Source organism: Chinchilla lanigera, unplaced genomic scaffold (assembly GCF_000276665.1).
Source record: "Chinchilla lanigera isolate Chin_1 unplaced genomic scaffold, ChiLan1.0 scaffold00014, whole genome shotgun sequence".
Lineage (NCBI taxonomy): Eukaryota > Metazoa > Chordata > Mammalia > Rodentia > Chinchillidae > Chinchilla > Chinchilla lanigera.
The window spans coordinates 13,045,697-13,069,281 of record NW_004955415.1 but is presented as its reverse complement, the minus strand read 5'-3'; the positions used below and the strand labels follow the sequence as shown (position 1 = coordinate 13,069,281).

The following is a 23,585-nucleotide window of genomic DNA, read 5'->3' as shown; positions in this document are numbered from 1 at the left end:
CCTCCCTCCCTCCCTCCCTCTCTCTCTCTCTCTCTCTCACTATATAGCCCAGGCTGGCCTCAAACTTAAAGCAATCCTCTCCCCTTGGCCTCCCGAGTGCTGGGATTACAGCCATGCACCACCACACCCAGTGACACTTTCAATAAAGGTTCCCAATCATCAACCACAAGCCAAACCTGAATCCTTCCACATGCTCTGCTCCCCGACACTTGGCCTCTGTGCTTAGAAGCGGAGCAAGGGCCGCTCCTGTTCCTAGCTCCACCTTTCGCTGTGCAGGATGGCAGATGCTCATCCCGGCGCTCAGGACTCACCAGCCCCCACCCCACCACACACACACAGGTCACCTCACTCAAGCCTCTCCACAACCTTGCCTGGAAGAATTATTGAGCCTATTTTACAGGTGATGAACTCAGACCTACGGAGGCTCCGTCATTCAAAGTCACCCAGCTGGAAAAGAACCAAAGTCTGCTGGACCCTAGAGTTGCGGTCTTCCCACATCATGGCTCCAAGGTCCTGAGCCACAGATGCTCATACGCGGCTGCCCAGGGAGTCCAGGCAGACACTGCAGGAGTCCTGCCTGCCCCTGGGAACTGAGGCACAGTGCTGCCGCCCAGCACAAGAAGTCATGACTGTTTGTTCCTGCTCTTAGTGGGAGCTCGGTAATCTTTTATTTTTCTCCCCGGTACCCGATATCGAACTCATGACCTTGCGCTTGCCAGGCAGGCGCTGTGCCGCTGAGCTAAATCCCCAGCCCCACGGTAATCTTTGAATATGGATTTCTATAGGTTTCAGTGCCCAAGTCATCACCACCCTCACCCCTTCCCCAGAAGAAAGCCCCAAAGTGAAGGGGGAGAATGTTCCTCTCTGTCCTGACTGGAAAGTGTTTTGCATTCAGTAATTATGACCCAAGCCTCTGCCCAGGGCTGCAGCAGGTCAGGATGACAGGTTGAGGTGTCTGGCCTACAAACACTGCCCCACCACCCTCTTGCAGCCTGGCCCTTCACAGATTATGCCTAAAACGATGCCAACCGCCTGGGAATGTCAAGGACAGCTGGCACTCTCTTTGCCCGGGTCAGAGCAGGGCCTGTCTCATTACCAGGCGCCGAGAAGCCCTGTGCCTCTGAGGTCTGACGGCGTCAGCTGGTGACAGGCAGGGCTCTGTTTCTCAGAAACAGGCCAGCTACGTTGCCTATGAAGTCTCCTCTGCAATGTTGAGGAGAAATCGCTGGGCCAAGCGAGGGTGCCTGGGTGAGAGGTAATTAATGACACAAGGTCTTTCCATCAGCAGAGGCAAGAGAGGCCCTGGCAGGTCCTGCTGTGCAACTCTTCTAGGGAGCAGGGGCTGCAAAGAGAAGGTGGGAATGAGCTGGACAGTGAACTCCTGGTAGAGGAACTGGCTTGAGCAATTGACTGGAGGCAGAAGTGAGTCACACTAGGAGAGGCTGAAGGGGACTTCACGGGACACACGAAGAATGGTGCCCTCTGGAGTTGTACGATGAATGGGTAGCAATAAACCAAGGAGGCTGCACCAGAGCCTCTTGACTGGAGCAGAGAGAAGGAATCAGCAGAGGACTGGGGGAGCGGGGGAGGGGGGGGGACTAACAATGTATGGATTTTCCACCCTCCCATCTCTCTCCCTGGGGATAGAGTCTTAATTTAGAACCGGATCTCCAATTCTGTGTGCTGCAGGGAAATCACACCCTGAGTTTCCCAGGCAGGCCAGCTCACCAAGGACTGTACCTGGGTGATTTCTCTGGCATTCTTCTCGGGCTCATGCAACCTAAAAAGGAAAGAGACACAGATAAAAATACCTGCACTATCTCAAGTGCTCATGCAAATCGATAAGAATAACATTTAGGTTCCACTTCCTATATGGGGAGAGGATGCGGATGAATGATTCACAACAGAAATACAACTGTTTATCAAATGTTTGGACAAGAGGACCCATCGCACTAACAAGGATTTTTTTTTTTTTTAACAATGCACTGTTCTGTTGTTATTTTGTCCTTTTTTTTTTTTTTTCTTTAAACCTATGTTGGCCAAGAACTTTAAAAATGGTAATGGTCAGAGAAGGCGGTCTGGGGAGGCTATGGTACCAATGACTGGTGCTCTCCTAACACCGCTGTTGGGAGACAGAAGCCAGGGCCCCCCTTCAGGAGTGCATGTGACAAAATCAAGAGAATATTCAATGCACAACCGCACTTTGTTGTGAATTCAACATAAAAAATGCTTTCAGAAGCGGGGCATGCTGGTGCACACCCAGCCTGGGCAACTTAGTGAGACACTCCCTCAAAATAAAAAAGAGCTGGGGATGTAGCTCAGAGGAGAGGCCCTGGGTTCAATCCTCAGGACTGCAGAACAAACAAAAGAAAACAACTCTTTGTGTACAAGACAAGTGGCCTGATGGGATGGGGAAGAGGGAGGTTTTGACCACTCTTGAGTCTCTGCCAATTGGGGTCAGTTTAGGAAATCAGGAAAAACGTATAGGTTAAGACTTCAAAGGTTTACGAGAGTTTTGCTTTTTTTTTTTTTTAAAGTTACAAATGATTACACTGAGATGATAAGTGAAAAGGAAAGTCCCAATTCTCCGTGGGATAATCTCAATGATGAGAAATGTGCGGTAAAACTGGAAGCAAAGTGCTAACAGCAACAGTCTTTGTGGGGGTATTTCTCTTCGTTTTACTTTCCATATTTTCCAAATGTTCTATATTATAAATATCTATGTATTACTGTTTAAAAAAAGAAAAGAGAAAGACCAAGCGTCCCAGTTAATCAAAAAAGCTGCTCAAGCCCTCGATTCTGTAATTGGAGGCCGTGGCATGGCTGGCTGGAGGGTCAGGGCGATGAGCCGAGCAGAGTCACCGACTGGGCAGGAGTTGGGTAAATTCCCAACCCAGTGACTCTGGGGACGCCAGGCTGGGGAATGTCAGCACAGAGCAGTGGGGCCTGGCAGCGGGGTTATCAGTGGAGCTGGCTTGAGTGCTTGGCTTAGAAGGCAGTTCTGGGGCACGGCAAACCCCACGTGGCCACAGGCACAGCCCTCCAGGATTGGGGACAGGCTGCTGGGTGAGGGTGCAGAGCTGCCCTGCCCCACTGGCGTCCAGGTTTCTGCAGCTCCCCACACCTGTCTGGGTCAGGTCTCCTTGGCCCCCTGCTAGAAGTGCCATGCGGCCTGGTGTGCAGGCACTGGGCTCGCTCACTCCCCCACCCACCTGCTGTTTCAGACCACATGCTTTGGCAACAGCTCTGAATGAGCCCCTGGCCACTTTTTCTTAGTTAACCTTTGTGCATCCTTCAAGACTGAACTATGCTGTGGGCTCCTTGGGAAGACTTCATTAATGGTACTGAACGGGCCAGCTGCCTCCTGTGGCAAGCTCAAAGCTCCTAGCCCATCTTCAAGTCTGCTTCTATCACTGTCTTCCCTCTTGCCTCCACACCTGTGCAGACAGCTGACGAGTGACCTGGAATGAATGCTGGCCAAACTGCCCCAGAGCCTTTGCACAGGCCCTCTCACCCTCTCACCCCTTTTCTAATGGAAGCCTTCCCTCAACCCTCAAACTCCACTGTAAGAGTACTGAGTTCTCTTTCTGAGCTTGCTTTCAGACTAATCAATTATCCACATTTTCCTGCCCATCTGTCTGCAGATCTTTCTACTTCAGTGATGGCATTGCGATTGCTCACCCTGAGCTCAGGCTAGTGAGGGAAGCAACTCTGATTCTTCTCTCTTCCTTCTTGCCCCAGGTCTAATCCACTGCATGGCTGGTTGGCTCCATCTCCAAAATCCATACATCAAAGCCAACCACCCCTTCATCTGCTGCACCCCAGCTTCCTGAAGGGCCCCCTCCCTGTTTCCTGCATTCATTCTCCACATTTAAAATGCATGGATGATGTCATTTTATTTTTCCGCTTGGAACACCCCCCACATACACATGGGTAGTGAAATCCATCTCTTACCCTAAGCAGCAAGGAAGGCTTTGCCACCCACTGATCTGGATTCCCATTTCCCTCCTCCTCTCCCTCTCTCCCTCCCTCTCTGCTCCGGCTACTCTGGCCTCTTGCCTGCCCCCTCTCTGCTCCTGTCCAAGTGTTCCTGCCTCAGGGCCTTGGTACTGGCTGCTTCCTCTCCGCTCTACTCTCGCCCCAGATAACTCCATGCCAGAACTGCTCATCCTTCAGCTGCCTGCTAAGCGTCACCTCAGAAAGGCTTTCCCCAATGCCCCCGTGCCCTACCCTCTGCCCCACTCCTCCCTGCCTTTCCTTACCTTGTTAAGTCCTGCAGCACATTTTTTATTAAGCTTCTGGTGTGCGAGAGCTAAGTGGCCTCCCGAGGGGCAGCAAGGTCTGTGTCAGGAAGGGTGAGGCCTGTTTTGTTCCCTTCTGAATCCCCAACACCTAGCACTGCGCAGGCACAAGCTCAGCATGTCATAAAGATCTGCTGAATGAATAAATGAGCTCTTCTCCTATTGGATCTCAAGCGGTAGAAGACCAGGCTTAGCATCTTTTCTGCTTCCCTTTCGATCCCCAGCTCAAGCCCGGAACCAAACTGGGCTCAATCCAGATGTACAAAGGACAGAATCACGGCAGCCCAAGAATAAACTAAGTGCATGTCTGACAAGGGAACAAATGGCTGGCGGGATGCACCCCGATGCCCAATTAAGGGAACAGAGACAGAGCTCTTCCCTGTCTGAGCTGAAGACGTGACAGGTGAGCTTGGGCCTGCACATTCCTAACCCAAGGACTCAGAGAGAACAGGTGCCTCGGGCCTCATGGCCTGCAACCTGAAGGGCCCTTTGAGCCCAAAGCAGTGATCTCCTCCTCACACCCTCCCGGCGGGGAAAACATCTGATCCCAGCAAGCGGAGCCAGCTGCCTTGAATGGGAAACGGCCATTGCCGCGTGCCTGGCAGCCATTGCTTTGGTTTAGAGAGAGATGAAAGGAGCAAGTGATCTCATGGCTTCCTGGGCAGCACACGATGGAGAAACGAGAAATGGACAGAAAGCGGTCTGCTCCTCTGGAGAAGAAGGAAAGCAGCAGGGGGGAAGTGGAGCCAGGATGCAAAGTACCACGTCAACGGGAAGTCGCTGCCAGAGTCCAGTCCCAGCACTCCAACTGTGGGCCCTGAGCACGACTGTCCTGCAATTTCTCTAAGCCTCGGCAGCATCAACCGTACGCTAAAGGTTCCCTAAGTGTGGCTCAGGACAGCAGCACCAGCACCCTAAGAAACCGCTAGAAATGCACATTCTGAGTCAGGGAACGCAGGGTGCAGCTTGTGGGATTCTGCTACATGCTCCAGTGCAAGCTGCAAGGTCCTATGACAGATGGTAATAAGTGATGAAGATTCTGAAAAAATAAAAATCACAAATGGGATCATATGTGTAAAGGGCCAGGTCAGCGAGCAGAGTAAGTGCTCAAAAAATGGTAGCTGCAACTGCTGCTGTGATTACTGTCACTGATACCGACACTGTCCTTCTCTTCCAGAACTTCATTGTGTAAGACAAATAAAGACTAAAGTAAAGCAACAGAACAAAACAGGAGAGAGAGGAGCAGCAGGTTTTGGGGATTCAGAGAGGGCAGGACTCAATGCGGCGGTGGTGAGGGATGGCGTTCATCTCTTGGTTCACTGGCTCCTTTAACAAACGTCTGGAGCCCCCACCTTATTCCAGGGATGGCGCCACATTAGGAGCTATTAGCTGTGAGTGTGACAAGCACGGTCCCTGTCCCCAAAAAGGGTGGTATAAAATGAACACCTCGAGCACACCAGTGTGGGCTCACAGGAAGCCACGTCCTCGTTCACTCAGAAAGAAGGGCAGGAGATGACCCAGCGAAAGGACCCAACTCTAGGGGCTGTAGTTTTCAGAGTCTGCTATGCCTGCTGCCCTGGAGCTGTGGGAACCCCAGGTGGCACGTGTGGGGGACACATCCCAGGAGAGAGGCCAGTGTGCAGGGGCTAGGAAAGCGAGGGTAGGGTCCCAAGTGTGGCAGGAGGGGCCCAGGATGGCTTGACTGAGGTCTGGGGATGCGTGGGAGTGCAAGTGTTCAAGTTGGCAGGGCCAGAGGACTTCACCACGAGGGTCATGGTGTGTATGTGTGTGTGTGTGTGTGTGTGTGTGTGTGTGTGTGGTCACTGAAAGTTTTCCAGAAAAGAACAGAGAGAAGTCTTGCCCTTTGAAAAGAGGGTACCAAGTATGGGAATGTCAAAGATAAAGGGTCAAGGGGACAGTATTCCCTGGAGGAAGTGAGGGTGCTGCTTGTCTGGGGAGGAGGAGGCTGGAGGCTGGGCTGGGCTCAGCCAGGAAACTGTCTATGGAGGGCTCAGCAGAAAGCAGGCTTTATCTCAAGGGCACTGGAGACTTTGCTGGTGGGAAGGAGAGGGTCTTGCAAAGCTTCCAGAGCCCCCCTGGGCAGGTGAGACGGTCCTGCTCCGTGTAACTGCTGTGCCTACTCGTTTCCTTATCACCTGTAACTCCCCCAACACGGGACATAGCACCCCCCACTCTCAGCCTTGGTGTTGGCTTTGATTCTCCATTCAGCCCATCAGCAAGCGCCCTCAAAATACATCTAGAATGTGACCATTTCTCAGCCCGCCCATCCCCCATGTCCAGGTCCCCATCATCCGCGTGGACCTCACCAGCCTCTTGGTCTTCACCAACACTTCCTACACCCACGTTTCCAGTTGAGGTTGGAAGGATACTTTTAAAACAAAAGGCTGCTCAGTCCTTTCTATGGTTCATCCTTCCCCAGGGAGCAAAACTCCTTCAAACAGCCCCAGGCCCTAGACCAAGACCTCTACTCCCAACCCCCAGTTTCTGCTCTACAACTCTGAAATCCAAAAAGTCTAAAGATTTGTACGACTCATTTGGTGGCAAAACCTGACCTGAACTAACCTGATGCTGTTTACAATTTTATTTATCACTGTTGGTGATAAACATCCCCATCCGCGTTTCTGTGCAGCTGCTACGTTCACCGGATAAACTACATGGCGCCATCCCCACTCTGCTGGGGTGAACTCTGCACACGAAGCCTTCCTCAAAGCTGAGAAAGGCTTTCACCAGAAGGTCTGCAGCACATCTACCTCTCCCTCCGCCCCAGCCACACTGCACGCTGTACCCCAGGGCTTTGGCCGTGCCTGCTCTCTCCCCCAGCACGCTGCTTGTGGTCACAGCCCTACTCACAGGAGCTCCCCAGAGGCCACCCCACCTCTGCCTAAGGCAGGCCCCTCTGTGAGCCCCCATGCCCTACGTGCAGGAGTCGTCATCACCTGTCGGGACGTTCGGAAGCATTTTCCTTCCATGCACACTGCCTGCATCCCCGACCATGAAGGCCCGTGCCTAGCCATGTTCACTGCTGTATCCCCACACCCAGAACAGAGCTGCAGAGTAGGGCTCTGCAATAAATCACAGAAAAAGCACATCAGCGGACTAAGGTGCCCCCTGTGACACGATGCCATCACTTTGGGACAGTGAGCACTAAAGGAAGCTTTTGCTTAAAAAGCACTGACATTTCACTTAAGCCTTCAGATGCCCAGTGAGTAATGAAAAGCAGGACAAAGCTTGCCATCTCCGCCTTCACTTTGTATCTGTCTCCTTTATTACCTCAAACTTTGTCAGCTCCCTACTCAGCTCCGTACTTAAGCATGTAATCACTTAAGGAGAGTGTTTAAAAACGGGTTTATCAGTTCTCAGTTTACCTAGCCTGTCTCATCCCCCTTCCAGATTGAGGACACGATGGTAAGACTAAGGTGCTTGCACAATTTGCAGGCAATTCAAGCACCAGCTTTTATAATATCCTTTTCCAGCCCCCTGGAGTAATGCCTAGAAGTCACCAGTGGTTACCCTAAACTGCAGAGCCCCGGCAGACAGACCACCCCATGATGAGCCCCAAGCAGGAGCAATCACCTCGTGGGAGTCGGGCTGCCCCCGCAACCCACAGGACTTCTCCAGAGCCACCGCGTAGAACCAGACCTGAGGTAATGATCACTCAGACCCCAGGCCAGCGCAGCAACCTCAGCTGTCCCTTTCCTTTGCAGCGGGCCAGCCTGACCTTCTCCAACACAGCTGAGCACCTTTCAGCTCACTGCCACAAGCTGAAGTCCCTTCTCCATTTTCTCTTCCTTCTCCAAGCTTGTGCCTGTGGGTTTGTGCTCTGGCTCAGGCTTAATTTCCACTGTCACTGAGATACAGGTTCCGTTGTGTACGGAGCTCCTGACTGGGGTTTATCCACTACCCTACACTGCCCAGGCCACCCTGTGCCCAGGTACTCCACAGCTATGGATGGATGGACGGATGGATGGAAGGAAGGACAGACAGAAGGAAGGACGGAAAGAAGGAAGGAAGGAAGGAACAGGTACACGACGTGGGTCTGGGGAGGATGAGTCTGTGGTACATGCAGGACGCCTGCGAGCATGGGGGGCTTATAAGTTTCTCCCCTGTCTGCATGGATTAGATAAGGGCCTCTCTGTCTGTGGACAGCAGGTGAGCAATGTACGCCACAGGGAAACCCACTCGTCTGCCCCAGTGACTAGGAACAGGCCCGGCGCAAACAGGTTACAAGGGAAACAAACAGGACCATCCACAGGCACACGAGGGAGGGTCAGTGGAATGGTTTGGGGGCTGCTACATACCAAGTAGTAACTGTGAAAGCATGCCCGCCCAGCGATGCACTTACCTTGTAGAGGAAGTGGATCCCTTGGCTGAAAAGGAAAGGAAACAAAAGCCAGTTATTTAACTAGGAACATATTTTTCTCATTTACCAGGAATAAGGGAAGGAATTACTGAAATCCTATGCTGGGAACCACGTGCCCAGCAAAATGGATGTTCTAGGCGGCCCATTATCTTCCACAGGAGGCCATGGGGAGTAAGCCAGGCCTTCCTGCCTCACTTCTGGGAGATGCCAGGGGTCCTAGAAGCGAGGGAGGGACCAGATGCCCCCCTGTGGACCAACACACCTGCTATGTGACCTAGGCGGGTCGCTTCCCCTTTCTGAGCTTCTGTAACTAGCAGGGTTGGCTTGGGCACCCAATTATTTACATGCTGCAGTACCACTTTCCAAGAAGGAAAGCGGTTTGTCTGTGTCAGAGCTTTGACACCTGCGATACAGGGCACCCTACAGAGAAGCCCCTGGGGCTCAGCAGCCATCTGACTCCCATTTTGCTATAAAATTGTAATTAAAAAGCAGCCCGCACTCCCAAATGTGCTCAGCGCCACACTTCCACAGGCTGCAGGCCGCCACAGGGCGGGCACTCCGGCTGCCCATTAAGCAGGCTGGCCCCCGGCAGGGGCTCCACCCTGAGGTGAGCAGCATAGTGGCTTTGCCATCTCCTGGCTGAACGGAGACCCACGGGCCCAAGTGCTGGGACATGAGATGTCTCTGGGAATTGAGTGACTGGACCACAAACGCCCTCATATGACACCAGAGACTCCGGGGCTCCCAGGGCTCACACAGCTGGCAGGTAGTAGAGTTGAAATGGAGACATTCACTGCGGTACTGACAGGTAGAGGCCCATGAGGGATAAGGCAGGACTCTTCAGGGTGGAGGGATGGGATGCACAGTGGCTCTAACATAGTCCTTGGCTTTGAGTTCTAGCCCTGCTGTCCAGTCGCGAGGCTCTAAGCAAGCCTTGTAACACGCCTGCGTCCGTCTCCTCAGCTGTAACATGGGCTGGTGACACCTCCCCTAGGTCCATGGTGAGGACTGCATTACTCCTGCACAGATGCAGGGGGACGACAGAGTGAGTGTGGTGTCACCATCCCCAGAGCCTGGGTAGAGAGCTGGGCTCTGCACAGACCCACCACTCAGGGGGCAGGGGGTCTCCGCTGCGTCTGCAGCTCTCCAGGCTCCCTTTCCTCCTTGGTAACACAGGCCTCACTCCACAGTGGTGAGCTCACACAGGCCACAGCGGGGCGGTGCCCGGGGCTGAGCCTCAGAAAGGAGGGCTGGGATCGTTCCCTGGGTGGACAGCGCCCTGCTTCCCAAGTGAGGCCCTTCCTGTGTGAGGCTTCCCAAGGAGTCACTGTAGTCACTGTAGATGCTCAGGGGCTGACCATCCATCTGTGCTCAGGACCTGGCCCACAGCCTAGGAGCTCTGCGTCAGGTCACATATGGCAGATGTGCAGAACCTCTGGCATGCTCCAGTGGTGGGACCTGACGCTCAGCACAGTCCTTCAGTCAGCCCAGAGGGGCAGGAACTGGGGCAGAGGTGGAGGGGGCAGAGGGATGTGCTCCTGATGCCCCCCACGCCTGACCAGGCTCAGCCAGGTGCCCAGCACGGCACAGCAGCTTGCAGCAGCACTTGTCACTACAGGCTGTGGCTCATGTTTGGTCACAAGAAACATTTTTAACAGAAATGCACAGAAAGTGACCAAAAAGAAAATACCAGTGTTTCAATTTTATATAAAGGGGTGTGTTGGGTTCAGACATGAAATGTTATTTCTGTCGCTTGCAGTAAGAAAAGGTTTTGGAAATATCAGCTTAAAATCACCTCCTCCAAGTATGGGAGAGAATATACACTGAGGTCCCCGGATGAGTCAGGGGCTCACTTGGGCCTCATAACTATCCTTCAAGACAGGCACTGCCAATCCCATTTCACAGATGAGGAAACTGAGGCACACAAAGATCCAACTGATTGTTTACAGCGTACAAAAAGGGTCTGAACCCATGGTTTGCTTGACTTTAGAGTCAAAAGCCTGGTCACACTGACAGCTACACATAGACACAAACCAGGGGAAGCTGTCCTGGGTGGTACATCGTGGGGGGCCTTCCCGGGAGGAGGTCACATCACACCAACTTTGGGAGCTGACAGTCACTAAGTACTGGCGGGCTAGGCTCTTCCCTAACCTTTCACACACGGTATCCACGCAGCCTGCAGCTCCCTGCCTTGGAGGCAGGTGGGACTACTGGTCCTTTCCCTTCCAGCCTCTTATCCAGGCTGGGATATGGAAGAAGAAAGCAGAAGCCTGCTAGGCAGCTCCTCCTTGAAGTCCATGTCTCCAAGTCCCCTCTTCCCGCCTCAGTGTTCCACCACCGACATAGGGTTTTAGTAATGTTCCCAAGAAGACGTGAGGCCTGCAGCAGTGACAGCCATTCTATAACCATGAGGGCAATGCCACAGTTGACCCACCCCATTTCCACGGTCCAGCTGCTCACCAGTCCAGCACTGCTGGCTTTGGCCTTCTCACCAATATAAGTCACTGCTGCCCAAGGTGCCTAGTAGCCACCCCCTCTGGGAAGGACAACCCAGGAAAAAGCTTAGGGAGAAAGCAGGGAGTCCACCCACCTTTCTTCTGTCTGATTCGGAGGAGGTAGAGGGTCGCCATCAGTAGGACTACCAGCAAGGCACATACCACACCCACCACAATAAAGATGTTCCAGTTCTCGGTACTTTTCTCTGCATGGAAGAAAGGCTTCAAGTAGGTAGGTTAAAAAGAGAAAAACAAAAGCCCACTGCCTCTTCCCACCGCTATACAGGCTCCATGGACGGAGAACATCTGGCTGGGCTTTCTCAGATGTCTTCAGCCACAGGAGCACGCAGAGGGTCTGCACACCCTCGCCCAGGAAGGTCCTTCAGAAGTGGAACAAACGCCATGCTGGGGGCCAGGAGGGAAAGTGGGTGCTTCTGACAACTACAGAGGACACCAGCTACAGGATGAGGGCAGTGGCCTCCTTCCCGGGGAACAGAAACATGCTCCTCCTCATCTGGAGTGACCAGAGCGGCCACAACAGCAGCACAGACCCATCTCTGATTCTCAGTCAGCAACTGCCTGTCAAACAAGGCGCGAGGGTCAGGGGACAGGACAGGAGAAGCGGGGACATGCCAGCTGGCTAGGGGTCACTGTAGATGCTCAGGGGCTGACCATCCATCTGTGCTCAGGACCTGGCCCACAGCCTAGGAGCTCTGCGTCAGGACACATAAGAAGGACACAGCAGCTTGGGGACCCCGGGCACAGGCTGAAGGTCCTAGAGTACCACGCTTAGTCAGGGCAGGGCTCGAAGCCACAGACACATGGGTTCAAATCTGTGCCTTAAGTAGACACATGACCTTGGGCAGCTGAGCTCTCTCCTCTGCTGCTACTGAGGCCAACAATAATCTCTACCTCACTGACTAACTCTGACGCTACCTAAATAACCACCTTCCCAACTGACTCTTCCATCCTTTCTAAAAGTATCTGCTGAACGTCTACTGTATACTCTGAAGCTATGATGCAGAACAAGACAATCACGGTCACTTCCAGCTGAGACTCAGAGCTGACTGACCCCAAAGTTCATACTCAACATAGCTATGAGCAAGCAGAGGCTTAGAGAGAGGCACTGACTTGTCTAAGGTCACAAACCAAGCTTATGAAGGAACCAGAGCAGAAGACCATACAGCCTATGAAAACTGGGCATCAGCATAATCAGAGTGGCGCCGTGACACAGCCCTGAGGCTGGGTCTTTTGGAGCTTCCCTGAAGGGTACAAAAGGAAATGGCCCCATTCTAATGCATTCAAAGGTTCTGTTGTGCCAGGCAATGGAGACCGGGGATGGGACACTCCATGGTGGCACCGAAAGGCCACCAAGGTTCAGCTGTTTTCAACAAAGAGCCCTGCATTGGTCACACATTGGAGAGGGGTTGAGAAATGATGCCCGGGCACCCTGAACTGTGCTGGGAGAGTGGAAGTGTGAACTTTGCCCTTAACGACTGTATCCATGGCCCTGAAATGCAGCTCAGGAGACCGTCCCAGGAAACAGCTACACGTGGGTAGAGTATGTGCAAGGAAGTCCTGTAGCATCAACTGTCCCCGAGCCCAGCTGCAAGCATCCTGAGCAGCCCACCGCAGTGGCAGGCACACACTACCAGCCAGGGACACCAACCATGCTGAATCTGGAGGAGTGAGGGGCCGGGGCCGCAGGAACAAGAACGTAACAACTGTGCGAGGGGAAGGCAGCAGGCAGGACACCAGGACAGGATGGTCCCCTCACTCCCTTCTTTCTTCCTTAGTATCTATTTGGGTCAAAAATCCACTGAGATATATATATCAATCCTGTAAGTAGTGACTCTCGGAGAGTGAGACTTGGGAGAGGGAAGCTGTGCTAAAGTTCTACTTTATGTTTACAGACTTCTGTATGGTTCTATACGAAGCATGAATACTACTTTTCAACAACTTTTTTAAAAAAAATTAAGATAAGGTTTAAAAATAGCTAGTCAGCTGGAGAGGTAGCCTCACCAGGGGTGGTATCCATGCCCTCCTTTTTCGGGGGGACAGAGACCTGCACGGTCAGGTTTCTGGTGACTGCGGGCTGCCCGTCGTGCTCCACCTGGCAGGTGAGCACTGTGTTCTCCCTGTGAGCCGACGAATTCACCAAGGTCCAGCTTGTCCAGTCGTAGGTCCCATCCTTGTTCTCGGTGACATTCGAGGACGTTTCTGTCCGGGACACATTTCCATTCTCCAGCCAGGTCAGGTTCAGGGGTCTTTGGGGGTAGAACGCCTTCACCTGGCAGGTGACGTTCACCTGGTTCTCTGTCATTGTGGGCTGCTGGGTGACCTCCACAGTGGGCAGAACTGAAACAGCACAGGCAGAAGCTCTGACCTTACGGCATGGACAGGGCACACCGAGGAAGGGCTGGAGAGCTGAGCTCCCACCACTACAGCAAGGGCACCACCTGGGACAGTGCTGGCATGCAGCAGGGGCTCAAACATTCAGGGTTTGCACATGAATGACATCACTAAGCACAGCACCCAACACACAGTAGGTGCTCAGGGACTAGTGGCTCCTAATAGGGTAATAATGAGTGAAATCAACAAGTGTAACCCCTGGCAGGCACTCAGGATGCAGTAACTAGAAAAGAATAAATGTAATCACTGGGTATGCAGGGGCTCTGATCATAGTAGGTGCCTGATAATTGTAGTGACTGTTGGTAAAATAAAAGCAACTATCAGCACAGTGCTCATCATAGGGTAAGAACCCACATGCACACAGTAGGTGGCCTGCTGGAAATGAGACTCCAGGCCGTTGAGGCCCAGGTACAAAAGCCAGCAGGGAGGATCATGCTTGGTGGACAGGAATGGGCTTGGGCTGGGGTCAGGGTCAGGGTCAGGGTCATCTACCTCGGATGCTGGCTGATAAGTTGGCAATCCCACGAAGGACATTCTGCAAGGTGATATGTTCCACCTCACAGATGACCTGTGAGCGAACGTCCCCAGGGGCCAGCTCCACCTTGGCTGTGCTAGAGATGCTGTAGGAGACGCTTTCTCCCGCGGGATCCACGCTGGTATTGAAGCCAGAGAGTTCATTCCCATTTTTGAACCACTTCAGTTTGATATCTCGGGGGGAGAAGCCATGGGACTTGCAGGTGAAGCTCACTGTCTGTCCAGATGTGGCCCTCGTCACAGGGCCCGACACCACAGGGGGAGAGGGTCTGGCTACAAAGGAGCATTTATAGACAAGAAACATGATTGCAATGACCACCACTGATGGCAAGGGCGTGATGCTATAGGGAACTTTCCTAGACATTATTATGGGGGAGTGGGTGCTGGGCATGGAGGCCAGGTCCTCCTGTCTGCTAAGCACTGCTACCACTGAGCTACATCCCCAGCCACAGACATCTGTGAATCCTCCTAAGGAAGCCGAGAGGGTAATGTCCTTAGCCTCTGTCTCCTGTCTTGAGGGTAGCACATCTGCCCAGCTAGGAAGTGAGAAAGGGGGGCCTAGGTGAAACCCAGGCCTGAGGTCCAAGTTCCTCTTTCTGTACCAGGAAGTTTCCAGCTATCTGAGCACAGGGAGGAAATTATTGTCAGGTCTAACACTTTGTATTAACTGTTTCCTGCCAGCCTCCCCCGAAAACCGTACCACGTAGGGAAAGCATTTGTAGAGATAAATACAGAGGACAAACAGCACGATGGCAGGCACCACCACATAAACTTGATTCTGGCAGGCCACCCCAGAGATGTGATGAGTACGTCCTAGAGCTCCATCTGTGACAAGAGACAGCTAGCTACATTTCTCCTTCCTGTTGGCAAGGAGGGTGAAATGCGGCTCTGGAATCATTTTGCTTTGGACATACACAGGAGATGCTGCTAAAACACGAACACACACAGATCTATATTTAACCAGACTTTATTCCCATCTAAAGTTCTCCCTGCAGGTACTCAGGCATTTACTCCATATTTTCCTGCTTTCCACAAATATGCCAGTAGGTCTGACCTCTTGTAAGCTCTGAATTTGAAAGGGAGAGGCTAAGAAGGTATCTTCCCGAACCTAGGAGCTTCTGTTGGGTCAGTGTGAGGCTGGAAACAGATCACCTAGTGTAGAGAAAGCCAAAGGTGGTTAAGTCCTCAGTTGCTAGTTAATTACAAGAGACACAGACACAGACCCACTGAGCAGGCAGCTCTCCCTGGGCCTAAAAGCACACAAATGAGTGAAGGCAGTTTGCCCTGTATGGGTCCTAACAGGTGTCTACAAATTGCTAATTATTACCCAGAACCATCTATAAAAGTCACATGGTGGCAAATATCACACATATTTCCATCTGTAAATATTTAACTTGCTTCCTTACCTCTATCACACATAATAAGCTCGAGTAAGTGTCCCTTGAATAAGTCAGGCCATCAGGACAGCAGCAGCCCACAAGACCCTAAAGGGATTGAGGCTGCAGACTGCCCTCTGTATGGAGCGTTCCCTAGCTTTGGAGTGAATGAACTGCTGATAGAAAATATATTTTAAAAAATTGTATCTGTGCTGAATATGAACAGATTTTCTTGTCATTATTCCCTAAATAATACAGTGTAACAACTACTTAAATAGCATTTGCATTGTATTAGGTACTAGATGGGTAGGCAACCTAGAGATAACTTAAAAGTATATAGGAGGATATCTGCGGGTTATAGACCAGTTCTACACTACTTCATACGAAGGACTTGAGCAGCCTTGGGTTTGGGTATCCTCGGGGTCCTGGGACCAACCCTCACAGAACTGAAGGACAAATGCAGTCACCAGCTATGGAATTCTAGAGAGCCTGGCACTGGTTGCCCCCTCTATTATCACCAGTCCCATGAGGGGGTCTAAGTGTAAGTCCTTTTATGGGACAAGGCTCAGAGAAGAGTGTGGTTGGTTGAAGACAGACAGGACAGAGATGGGAATAAAGATCTGAGCCCATCTCATCCCACAGAGGCTGACTAATTTAACACCTGTTCTTTATCATCTCAGCCTGTGTCACCTCCTGTACAAGGTGAATGGAAACACCACCCTGGTACATTGAGGATAAATGTACAATAGTTCCAGCACATAGTAAGTGCTCAATAAATAACACTTATGATTGCTATTATTACTATTTTGTGAAAATACATTTTTTTTTCTCTAGGCAGCCAGAAGACACAACAGAAGAAGTATGGAAACACCAGGAAAGTCTCAGGCCTGTTCCTGCAGCTGCCATGAAAAACCTGAATGAAAAAGGAACAGAAACCACCAAATTTGGATTCTTTCTCTGTTTTCGTAACAATGCTCTCAAAATGATGTTGGTAAAGGGGCTTCTGAAACATGGCAAGATCCAGGCACTTCCTCCAGAGCAGCTGTTTACAGAAAGTTAGAAGCCCTGTGAAGGGAGGGAGGATAAATTCGTCAGTGACATTTCAGGTCACTTGAGGTCCATCACGGAGGGGTCTGTGCTGAGCAGGATTCGCGAGGCTCCAGCATCTGTTCAGACCCGAACATGTGTAAGAGGGCAGGTCCCACGCTGAGGCTGGGGTCTGAGTGCTCTCTGTCTGGGATGCCCCTCAGTGGCCCTAGGGCTGCACCCTGAGAGATGTCCCTGCCCTGCCACATGGGCCCCTGGTTGCAGGGCCTGGTCTGTGCTAACCCAAAGCATCTCACACCCCAGCTCCATGCGGAACAAAGCTCAACTCTTCCTCTGTGGCCTCAGGAATCGGCAGACTGCGCTGGACCTGAGCTGCCTGCTAGCTGCAATTGCTGACACAGAGGTAGGATGAAGCCACCCTCCCTGCCCATGTCCAGGAGTTGTGAGGAGACTTGACTGCTGCCACATCCAGGAGGGAAAACAGACAATACCCACATTAAAGACCTTCCCCTCTGACCTTGCAGAATCTTCTGGGGCTCTCCCTCTGGTACAGCACGAAGGATGTACAAGTCCCACATTAAAGACCTTCACCCTCTGACCTTGCAGAATCTTCTGGGGGTCTCCCTTTGGTGCAGCACTAAAGTGCTGCTGTAACAGCACATGGTTCCTATCAACTTGAACATCCACCTACAGAAGACTGTCTAATGCATCACGATAGATGCAGATGCTGGAGCATAAGGCGGCTGTTAAACAATGCAGCGCTCTCCACGTAATCATACGAATCTCAGGAAGGAATGCCCTGCACTTATGGCTTTAGTTTGAAGGAAGCTTTCCAATCACCAACCAGCCTCAGGTTCTGAATGTCTGTGGCCAGCTGAACCTTTCAGAAACCAAGGAAGAGCAGAAATGCTGGCTCCCTGCTCAGCGGTTCAGGTCAAGGAGCTTTTATTCAGCGCCTACTATGTACCTGGCTCCTCTGTGGAGAAAATATCTAACATTGGGGCAGCAAGGGGCCTGGCTTGGAATCCTATCTGTGTTCTGATCCCTACCTGAGGACTAATTGGCCACATCTGGACCTCAGGCTCCTGTCTGTAAATAGTGGTTGGGTTGAATGATTTAAAGGTCTTTGTTGCTGACAATTCTCTAATCAGGCACTAGAAAGAGGACCCTGGGCTTCTGGAAGGAAACCTAAGGTGAGCATTTTTGCTGCCTCAACCAGGGAGCCCCTACATTACCCATACGGGGGAGTCTCCTCTGAGTAGGGGACCCACAGCCATCGCTGCCTATGACAGCTGGTGCCCAATACACAGGATTTTGCAGAAAAACCCAAGGCAAAGGGCCAACCTCTAAGTCTTCCAGCCAAAGCATCAGATTCTATAGGGAGCCTGAGCCTGTCAGGCTCTTCGCACAGAGCTGTTTCTTCAGGGGAAGACAAGGAAGACATGTCCTGCCTGCTTCCTGCCCCAGGCAGTGGGCCTCACAGAAGGGGAACAGAAGCTTGATAGGGAAGAGCTTCGGCCAGGTGGATCCCTGCTGTTTCCATGGTGCCCTCAACAGAATCTGCACACAGTAGGCTTAGTGCTGTGGCATAAAGAGAGGACTCACGCACCAGGGAAATCATCCTCTGGGGCAGCAGGGAGGGCCTGGCCCTGCGACTCGGCAGGTCACTCAAAGGCCTGGGGACAGCGGAAAGGCAAGGTCTGTGGAGGAGACACATGAGGGGGCAGGAGGCCCCGTTTATGAGCCATGAAGCTGAAGCAAATAGCGTGGCTCCTGCAGACTCTGTTTCCCCAACCTGCAGAAGAAGTGACACTGGATCATGAACGTGAGCAGCCAGCACCCAACCTGCTTCTTAGCTGGTGCTCACAGGATGGGGAGCGTGACTCCTGACCTACTGTCACACTGAGGCCTGAGGGAGGCCCAAGCTGTACTCACCACGCACAGACAACTTGGTTCCTCCTCCAGACTGAATCTCCTCGTTCTCCGAGGCTGTTTTCTGGAACTTCACACAGTAGTAGGTGCCGGCATCTTGTGGCGTGACGTTACTGATGCGGATGGAAAAGTCCCTGTTGTTTCTCTGTGTGGTGTCTGACACATTTGTGACTCGGGGGAAATGGTTTTTGAAATTGTAGATTAACACTCGGCCTTGTCCTTTTCCCCTGTACCACAGGATGGGCCCCACAGGGAGCAGGGAGGTCACAGTGCAGTCCAGAGTGGCATTCCCTCCAGCAGGAACCAACACCGGCTCCCCAGGCTGAATCACCTTTAGAGTCTCCTCTCCGGCTGCTCCTGGAGGGAGACACAGAGCAGTCACTATTCATCCTGATGGGCCCTGGGCGTTTATCGTGTGTCTATCAACAGTGAGTTTCCCTGAGTGCACAGCCCTGGAGTTCAGCATACTACAGGTATCATCACATTTAACCCTCACCTGGTCCTGTGCCTCAAGACTCTAATATCAGTGTGGAACCAGAGGCACAGAGGTCAGTCAGCACGGGAGAGTGGGGATTTGCCTGCCTGAGCCCTCTGTGGAGGAATGGTGTCTGACCTGGGCCCTGGAATTCAAATCTGCACTTGCCAGGCAGAAGGGAGCCTGGGGTTCCAAGAGAGGGGCCAGCTTGAGCAGCGGGAGGAGGCCACCTGGGACGAGGGGGGCTCTGCAAGTTTGTAGTTTCAGTTTCTAGCCAGGACCAGGAAGCAGGCCCTGAGTAGGAAGCTGGACTCGGCCACCTGATAGTGGAGTAGGAGAGAGAAAGTGAGCTTGAGTGGTGATCGGTGGCATTCTGTGTCACCTAGGGTTGTCACATAGATGAGCGAGAAGACCCAGGTGCTCTTTACTGTCACATGCTGCATGGATGAAAGTGCTGCCCTTGGCTAGGGCCTTTTATGGCTCTCAGCCTCGGTTTCCTCATCTGTAAAATAGTTACTATGAGCTCAGACTGATGGATCTCTGGCAAGACCAAACAACCCGGGGCTGGGATAGTGTCAAAAAGCATCATCTGGTCCGGACTCAATAGACCTGGGTTGAAGCCTGGTGTGGCCCTCATTCATGTGTGCCCCTAATGTACCCATCTGCTTTAGCTCTCAGTTTTCTTAGCCATGAGTTAGGTAGAGCCCCACCCACTTGCCTGCCTTGTTGGAAAATAATGTTATACAAAGAAGTCCCACAATGCCTGGCTGAGCAGAGAAGCTGCTGTCATCACAGAGTCAATAAACAAGAAGGGGCTGCTGCTTCCACTTCACTCCCTGGGACCCACACTGATGTCCCGCAGGCCCGGCTTGGGCTGCACTGTGAGGACTCCGGGCAGGCAGCTGGCAGGAGCCCAGAGCTGAGCTGAAGGAAGGGGATGTGAGAGAGTGAACCCTAATGGGCAGGAGAGGGCACAGCCAGGAAGATGACCAGGTGGGATGAGGTGGCCATGAGCTGTGCTGCAAATGCCCAGCAGCTGAGCAAGAACAGCTGCAGGGCAAGGCAGTCAGGATCCCTGATTCTAAACCAGGGGAAGGTGAGGAGGTGAGGAGAATGAGACAGGTCATAAAGACCCTGGAGAAACACACACAGCCACTCCTCAGCATCTGTGGGGAATTAGTTCCAGGAACTCGCTTGGATCCCAAAGCTCAAGGATGCTCACATCCTGAGGGTGCTGTGCCGAATAAAATAGCACAGTGCTTGTACATGGCCTGTGCACACAACCTGCACGCTGTACATCATCTCTAGATTGCTTGTACAGCCATGCGTCACTGAATAACGGGATGGAGCAATATCATCGTCATGTGAACATTCCAGTGTAATCACACAAGCCAAGATAGTATGGCCTACTCACACACCGAGGTATATGGTTCATACTGTAGTACATGGGGTCCGTTGTTAACCAGAATGAGATATGTGGACACAACTGTGACAACAAATGCAAATAGTTGTTATATCAGATTGTTTAGGGAATAATGATGATAACAACAGAACTCTGTACTTGTTCAGTACAGACACAACCATCACAGGCCTAACTACATTCCTCATCTTCGGTTGGTCAAATATGTGGACGTGGAACCCAAGGACGTGACAGACACACAGAGGTAGCACAGGCACTGAGAGGCAAGACAGAGAGGGAGATCTGATAGGGGTAAGGGAGCTTAAGGAAGACAGGCAAGAGTGGTGCCTGACACACAGTGGGAGGTGATCCAGGTCCTCTCCTGGGCTCCGCACCGACCCTCAATGTGACCTTGTCCAGTAGAGAAGGCTGGAGCAGGTTCCCTCAGCAGCCCCTCCTGCTCCAGCTGGCAGCAGAGACCCTGTGAGTTTGTCCACCAGCCCCTGGCCTGGCACCACGCTGCTGGCAGGAGGTGCTCATGAAAGGGAAGCTCGTGTACCCCTCTGCCCTCATGGGGAGAGCCCAGGGCCTTAATGCAGGCCTGGCACCACCTGTCCCTTGTCCTGCCCCTTTCCCCCTCTCCGCCCCAGGGCTCACCCAAGGCCCAGTTCTTATGGCAGGGTGAGCAGAGTCTCCAGGTGCCAGCCTGAGCACAGCCTGATTCTCGCAGTACAAGGAAGACACCAGAGCCACAGAGGTCAGGGGCAGGGACGCAGTCAGCATCAGCCGGCCTGAGGGTGGGGAGGTGGAGCTGGTGGCCAGAGAGCAAGGGCACATAGAGGTACAGGCCGGCCTGGGGCCCACCGGGACAGGAAGCCACCCAGGAGCCTCCGCAGCATTACTGTCCACCGCCAAGAGCACCAAGCCAGGGCATCCCCATGGTGTACTCTAGCAGAACAGCTGGTCAAACCGGAAATGCCGCCTGGCAGAGCGCAGGCCCTGCGCAGCAGACAAGCACAGGCGCCCCCCAGTTTAGTACCTCCTCTCTGGTCCCTGTTCCCTCATCCACACAGAATTTCTGCATTCACCACCACTCCTGTAAAGTCATGAGGACCACGAAAGATCTACACATAAGCACCTGCTGCATACACGCTGGTTAAATGCTAGCTCCTATCCCTATTAGTATCACATGGCTGTATTATCGATATATTTGGTTTTCTCAGGATTGTTCTCTCTCCCACTAGGATGTTGGATCCACAAAGGACCATTTCCAGCCTCCTGCCTAGAGCAGTGTCTGTGGGTCCTCAACAAACATATGCTGCGTGAACACAGGGATGAATGGTGGAAGGAGATGGTTTTATTTGCATGGTGACCCTGGCAAATTCAATCTCCAAGTCTCTTCCCTCATCTGTTCAATGGAGCTAATACTGGCCTATCCTGGAGCCGGTTATTATTATCCTTATCAATAACAGCGGCAGCTGTGAGTCAGCACTGGGGCAGGAGCACCCCACTCAGGAGTGGCTGTGGATTCAGCATGCTGCAAGCTACAGCAGGGCTATTCTCGTGGTGCAGCCGGAGGCCTGTAATCACACCACAGGCAGGCGACAATAAAATCTGCACTTGGATAGGACTGCCCCCCTTTTTTTCTAGCTCCTCTTGAGCTCTCTCCACCAACTACAGCCAGATTTAGGCATCTTAATTAATTAGCTAGTGTTTATAAAGCGTTTGAAGAATTTTAAAAGTGAGACGTAAGTGCCAAATATTATTTTAATCTGGGTATGTGTGTGTTTTTTCCAGCAGAGAGCTTTTTATTTTTTTTCTTTGCTTGCTGTCTTTTCTTTTTCTCTGCAGGTTCTGTTCTGGGAACTGGGCTTGTTAAAAATTGGCTCCCACGGTCTGAACCTGGGGTCACCATGCTGGCACAGCTGATGAAACCATTTCCTGCTCTCCCTGGCCCTGCTGGAAGGGTGTCACCTGTTCAGGGGCCTGAACCCTCCCAGAGGAGAGGGTAGCTGGGCTGGTGCTGCCTTGTCCTGCTGGTGGGAGGGGAAGCTGGGGCAGGTTGGCCAAAACCTGCACTGCGATGTCTCCCAAAGACACATCCTTAGATATGGAGGGGGTCTCCTCCATAAAGGTCTCCAAAAATTGGAAAACAATCTAAATGTCCAGTGACCAGGATGGCTAAGTAAATGACAGCTTGTCGTCTACATGGAATTACAGGCAGCCGTAGAAAACCGTTACTATGAACACCATAGTAATATGGACATTTTTCACGCTGTAATTTTAAATAACATGGTGGTTATGCAAATAAAACCTGTTCATTGCAAAGTGTTTAAAGGAAACAAAAAAGTATAAAAACAAAATAATAATCTCATCTAATACCATCAAAGATAGCTGCAATCAACATTTTGATGTGTTGTAGTTAAAATACAAGTGAATAAAAACAACGTAAAATCACACCTTTGGATAACTAAGGATACATGCAAACATTTTACTTCATTCATTTAAGTGTTCTCCTAAAAATGAAAAATATCCCAATATCCAAGGAAGAGAGATGGGCTGATTCCACTGTGAATCCATCTGCCGGCCAAATCCACAGGCATAAAAGTGTTAGTGAGAAGCACAGCCGGTGTCCTTGGCAAGGTCAGAGGTGAATACTCAGCGACAGAGTCACTGTGACCCCAAACTTCTGGTTTGGGGCGGATGTTAAAGGTTAGTAGCGATCACTTTTAAGTGGCAGATTTACATGGGATTTTTGCTTTTATGTTTTCCTATTGCATTACTTGTGCAGGAGAAAAAATGAGAGAAAACCTGTACTTTCAATATGATTGGGACTTTGTAAGACAAAATAAAAGTATTTATGAACAACTGCATGGTACCACCCAAAGCTACGAAATGCAACTCTTTGGATCATGAATCTAAACTCTCTCTCTCCCTTTGGGTCTTTTTCATATTTTCTAAACTAGATGAACATTAAAGAACATATATAGTATCTTGGGCTAGGGATAGCTCAGTGGTGGAGCATTTGCCTAGCACGCACAAGGCCGATTGGATTGCCAGTAGCACGAAAACACACACACACACACACACACACACACACACACACACACACAATGCATACAGTATCTCACTGTATTTATTCATTTTTTCATTTTTATCTTTTTGCCTTTTTGAGACAGGGTCTCACTATGCAGTTCAGGCTGGCCTTGAGCTCACTTTGTAGCCCAGCCTGT

At 51.7% G+C, this 23,585-nt stretch overlaps 1 protein-coding gene across 5 annotated transcripts in view; it reads right to left on the bottom strand.

Moving 5' to 3' along the window:
- Sirpa (signal-regulatory protein alpha) overlaps positions 1 to 23,585 on the bottom strand; it is a 41,984-nt gene that overhangs the window by 3,454 nt on the left and 14,945 nt on the right. For 2 of the 5 annotated variants that reach the window (XM_005380740.2, XM_005380742.2), the window contains exons 3-8: positions 18,482 to 18,835; positions 14,082 to 14,396; positions 13,200 to 13,535; positions 11,273 to 11,383; positions 8,665 to 8,689; positions 1,729 to 1,780 (exon numbers count right to left, since the gene is read on the bottom strand). In XM_005380740.2, the coding sequence (XP_005380797.1) occupies positions 1,729 to 1,780; positions 8,665 to 8,689; positions 11,273 to 11,383; positions 13,200 to 13,535; positions 14,082 to 14,396; positions 18,482 to 18,835 (1,193 nt within the window). The remainder of the gene's footprint in view (positions 1 to 1,728; positions 1,781 to 8,664; positions 8,690 to 11,272; positions 11,384 to 13,199; positions 13,536 to 14,081; positions 14,397 to 18,481; positions 18,836 to 23,585) is intronic. The other 3 variants (XM_005380741.2, XM_013512244.1, XM_013512245.1) reach the window with 3 other exon arrangements.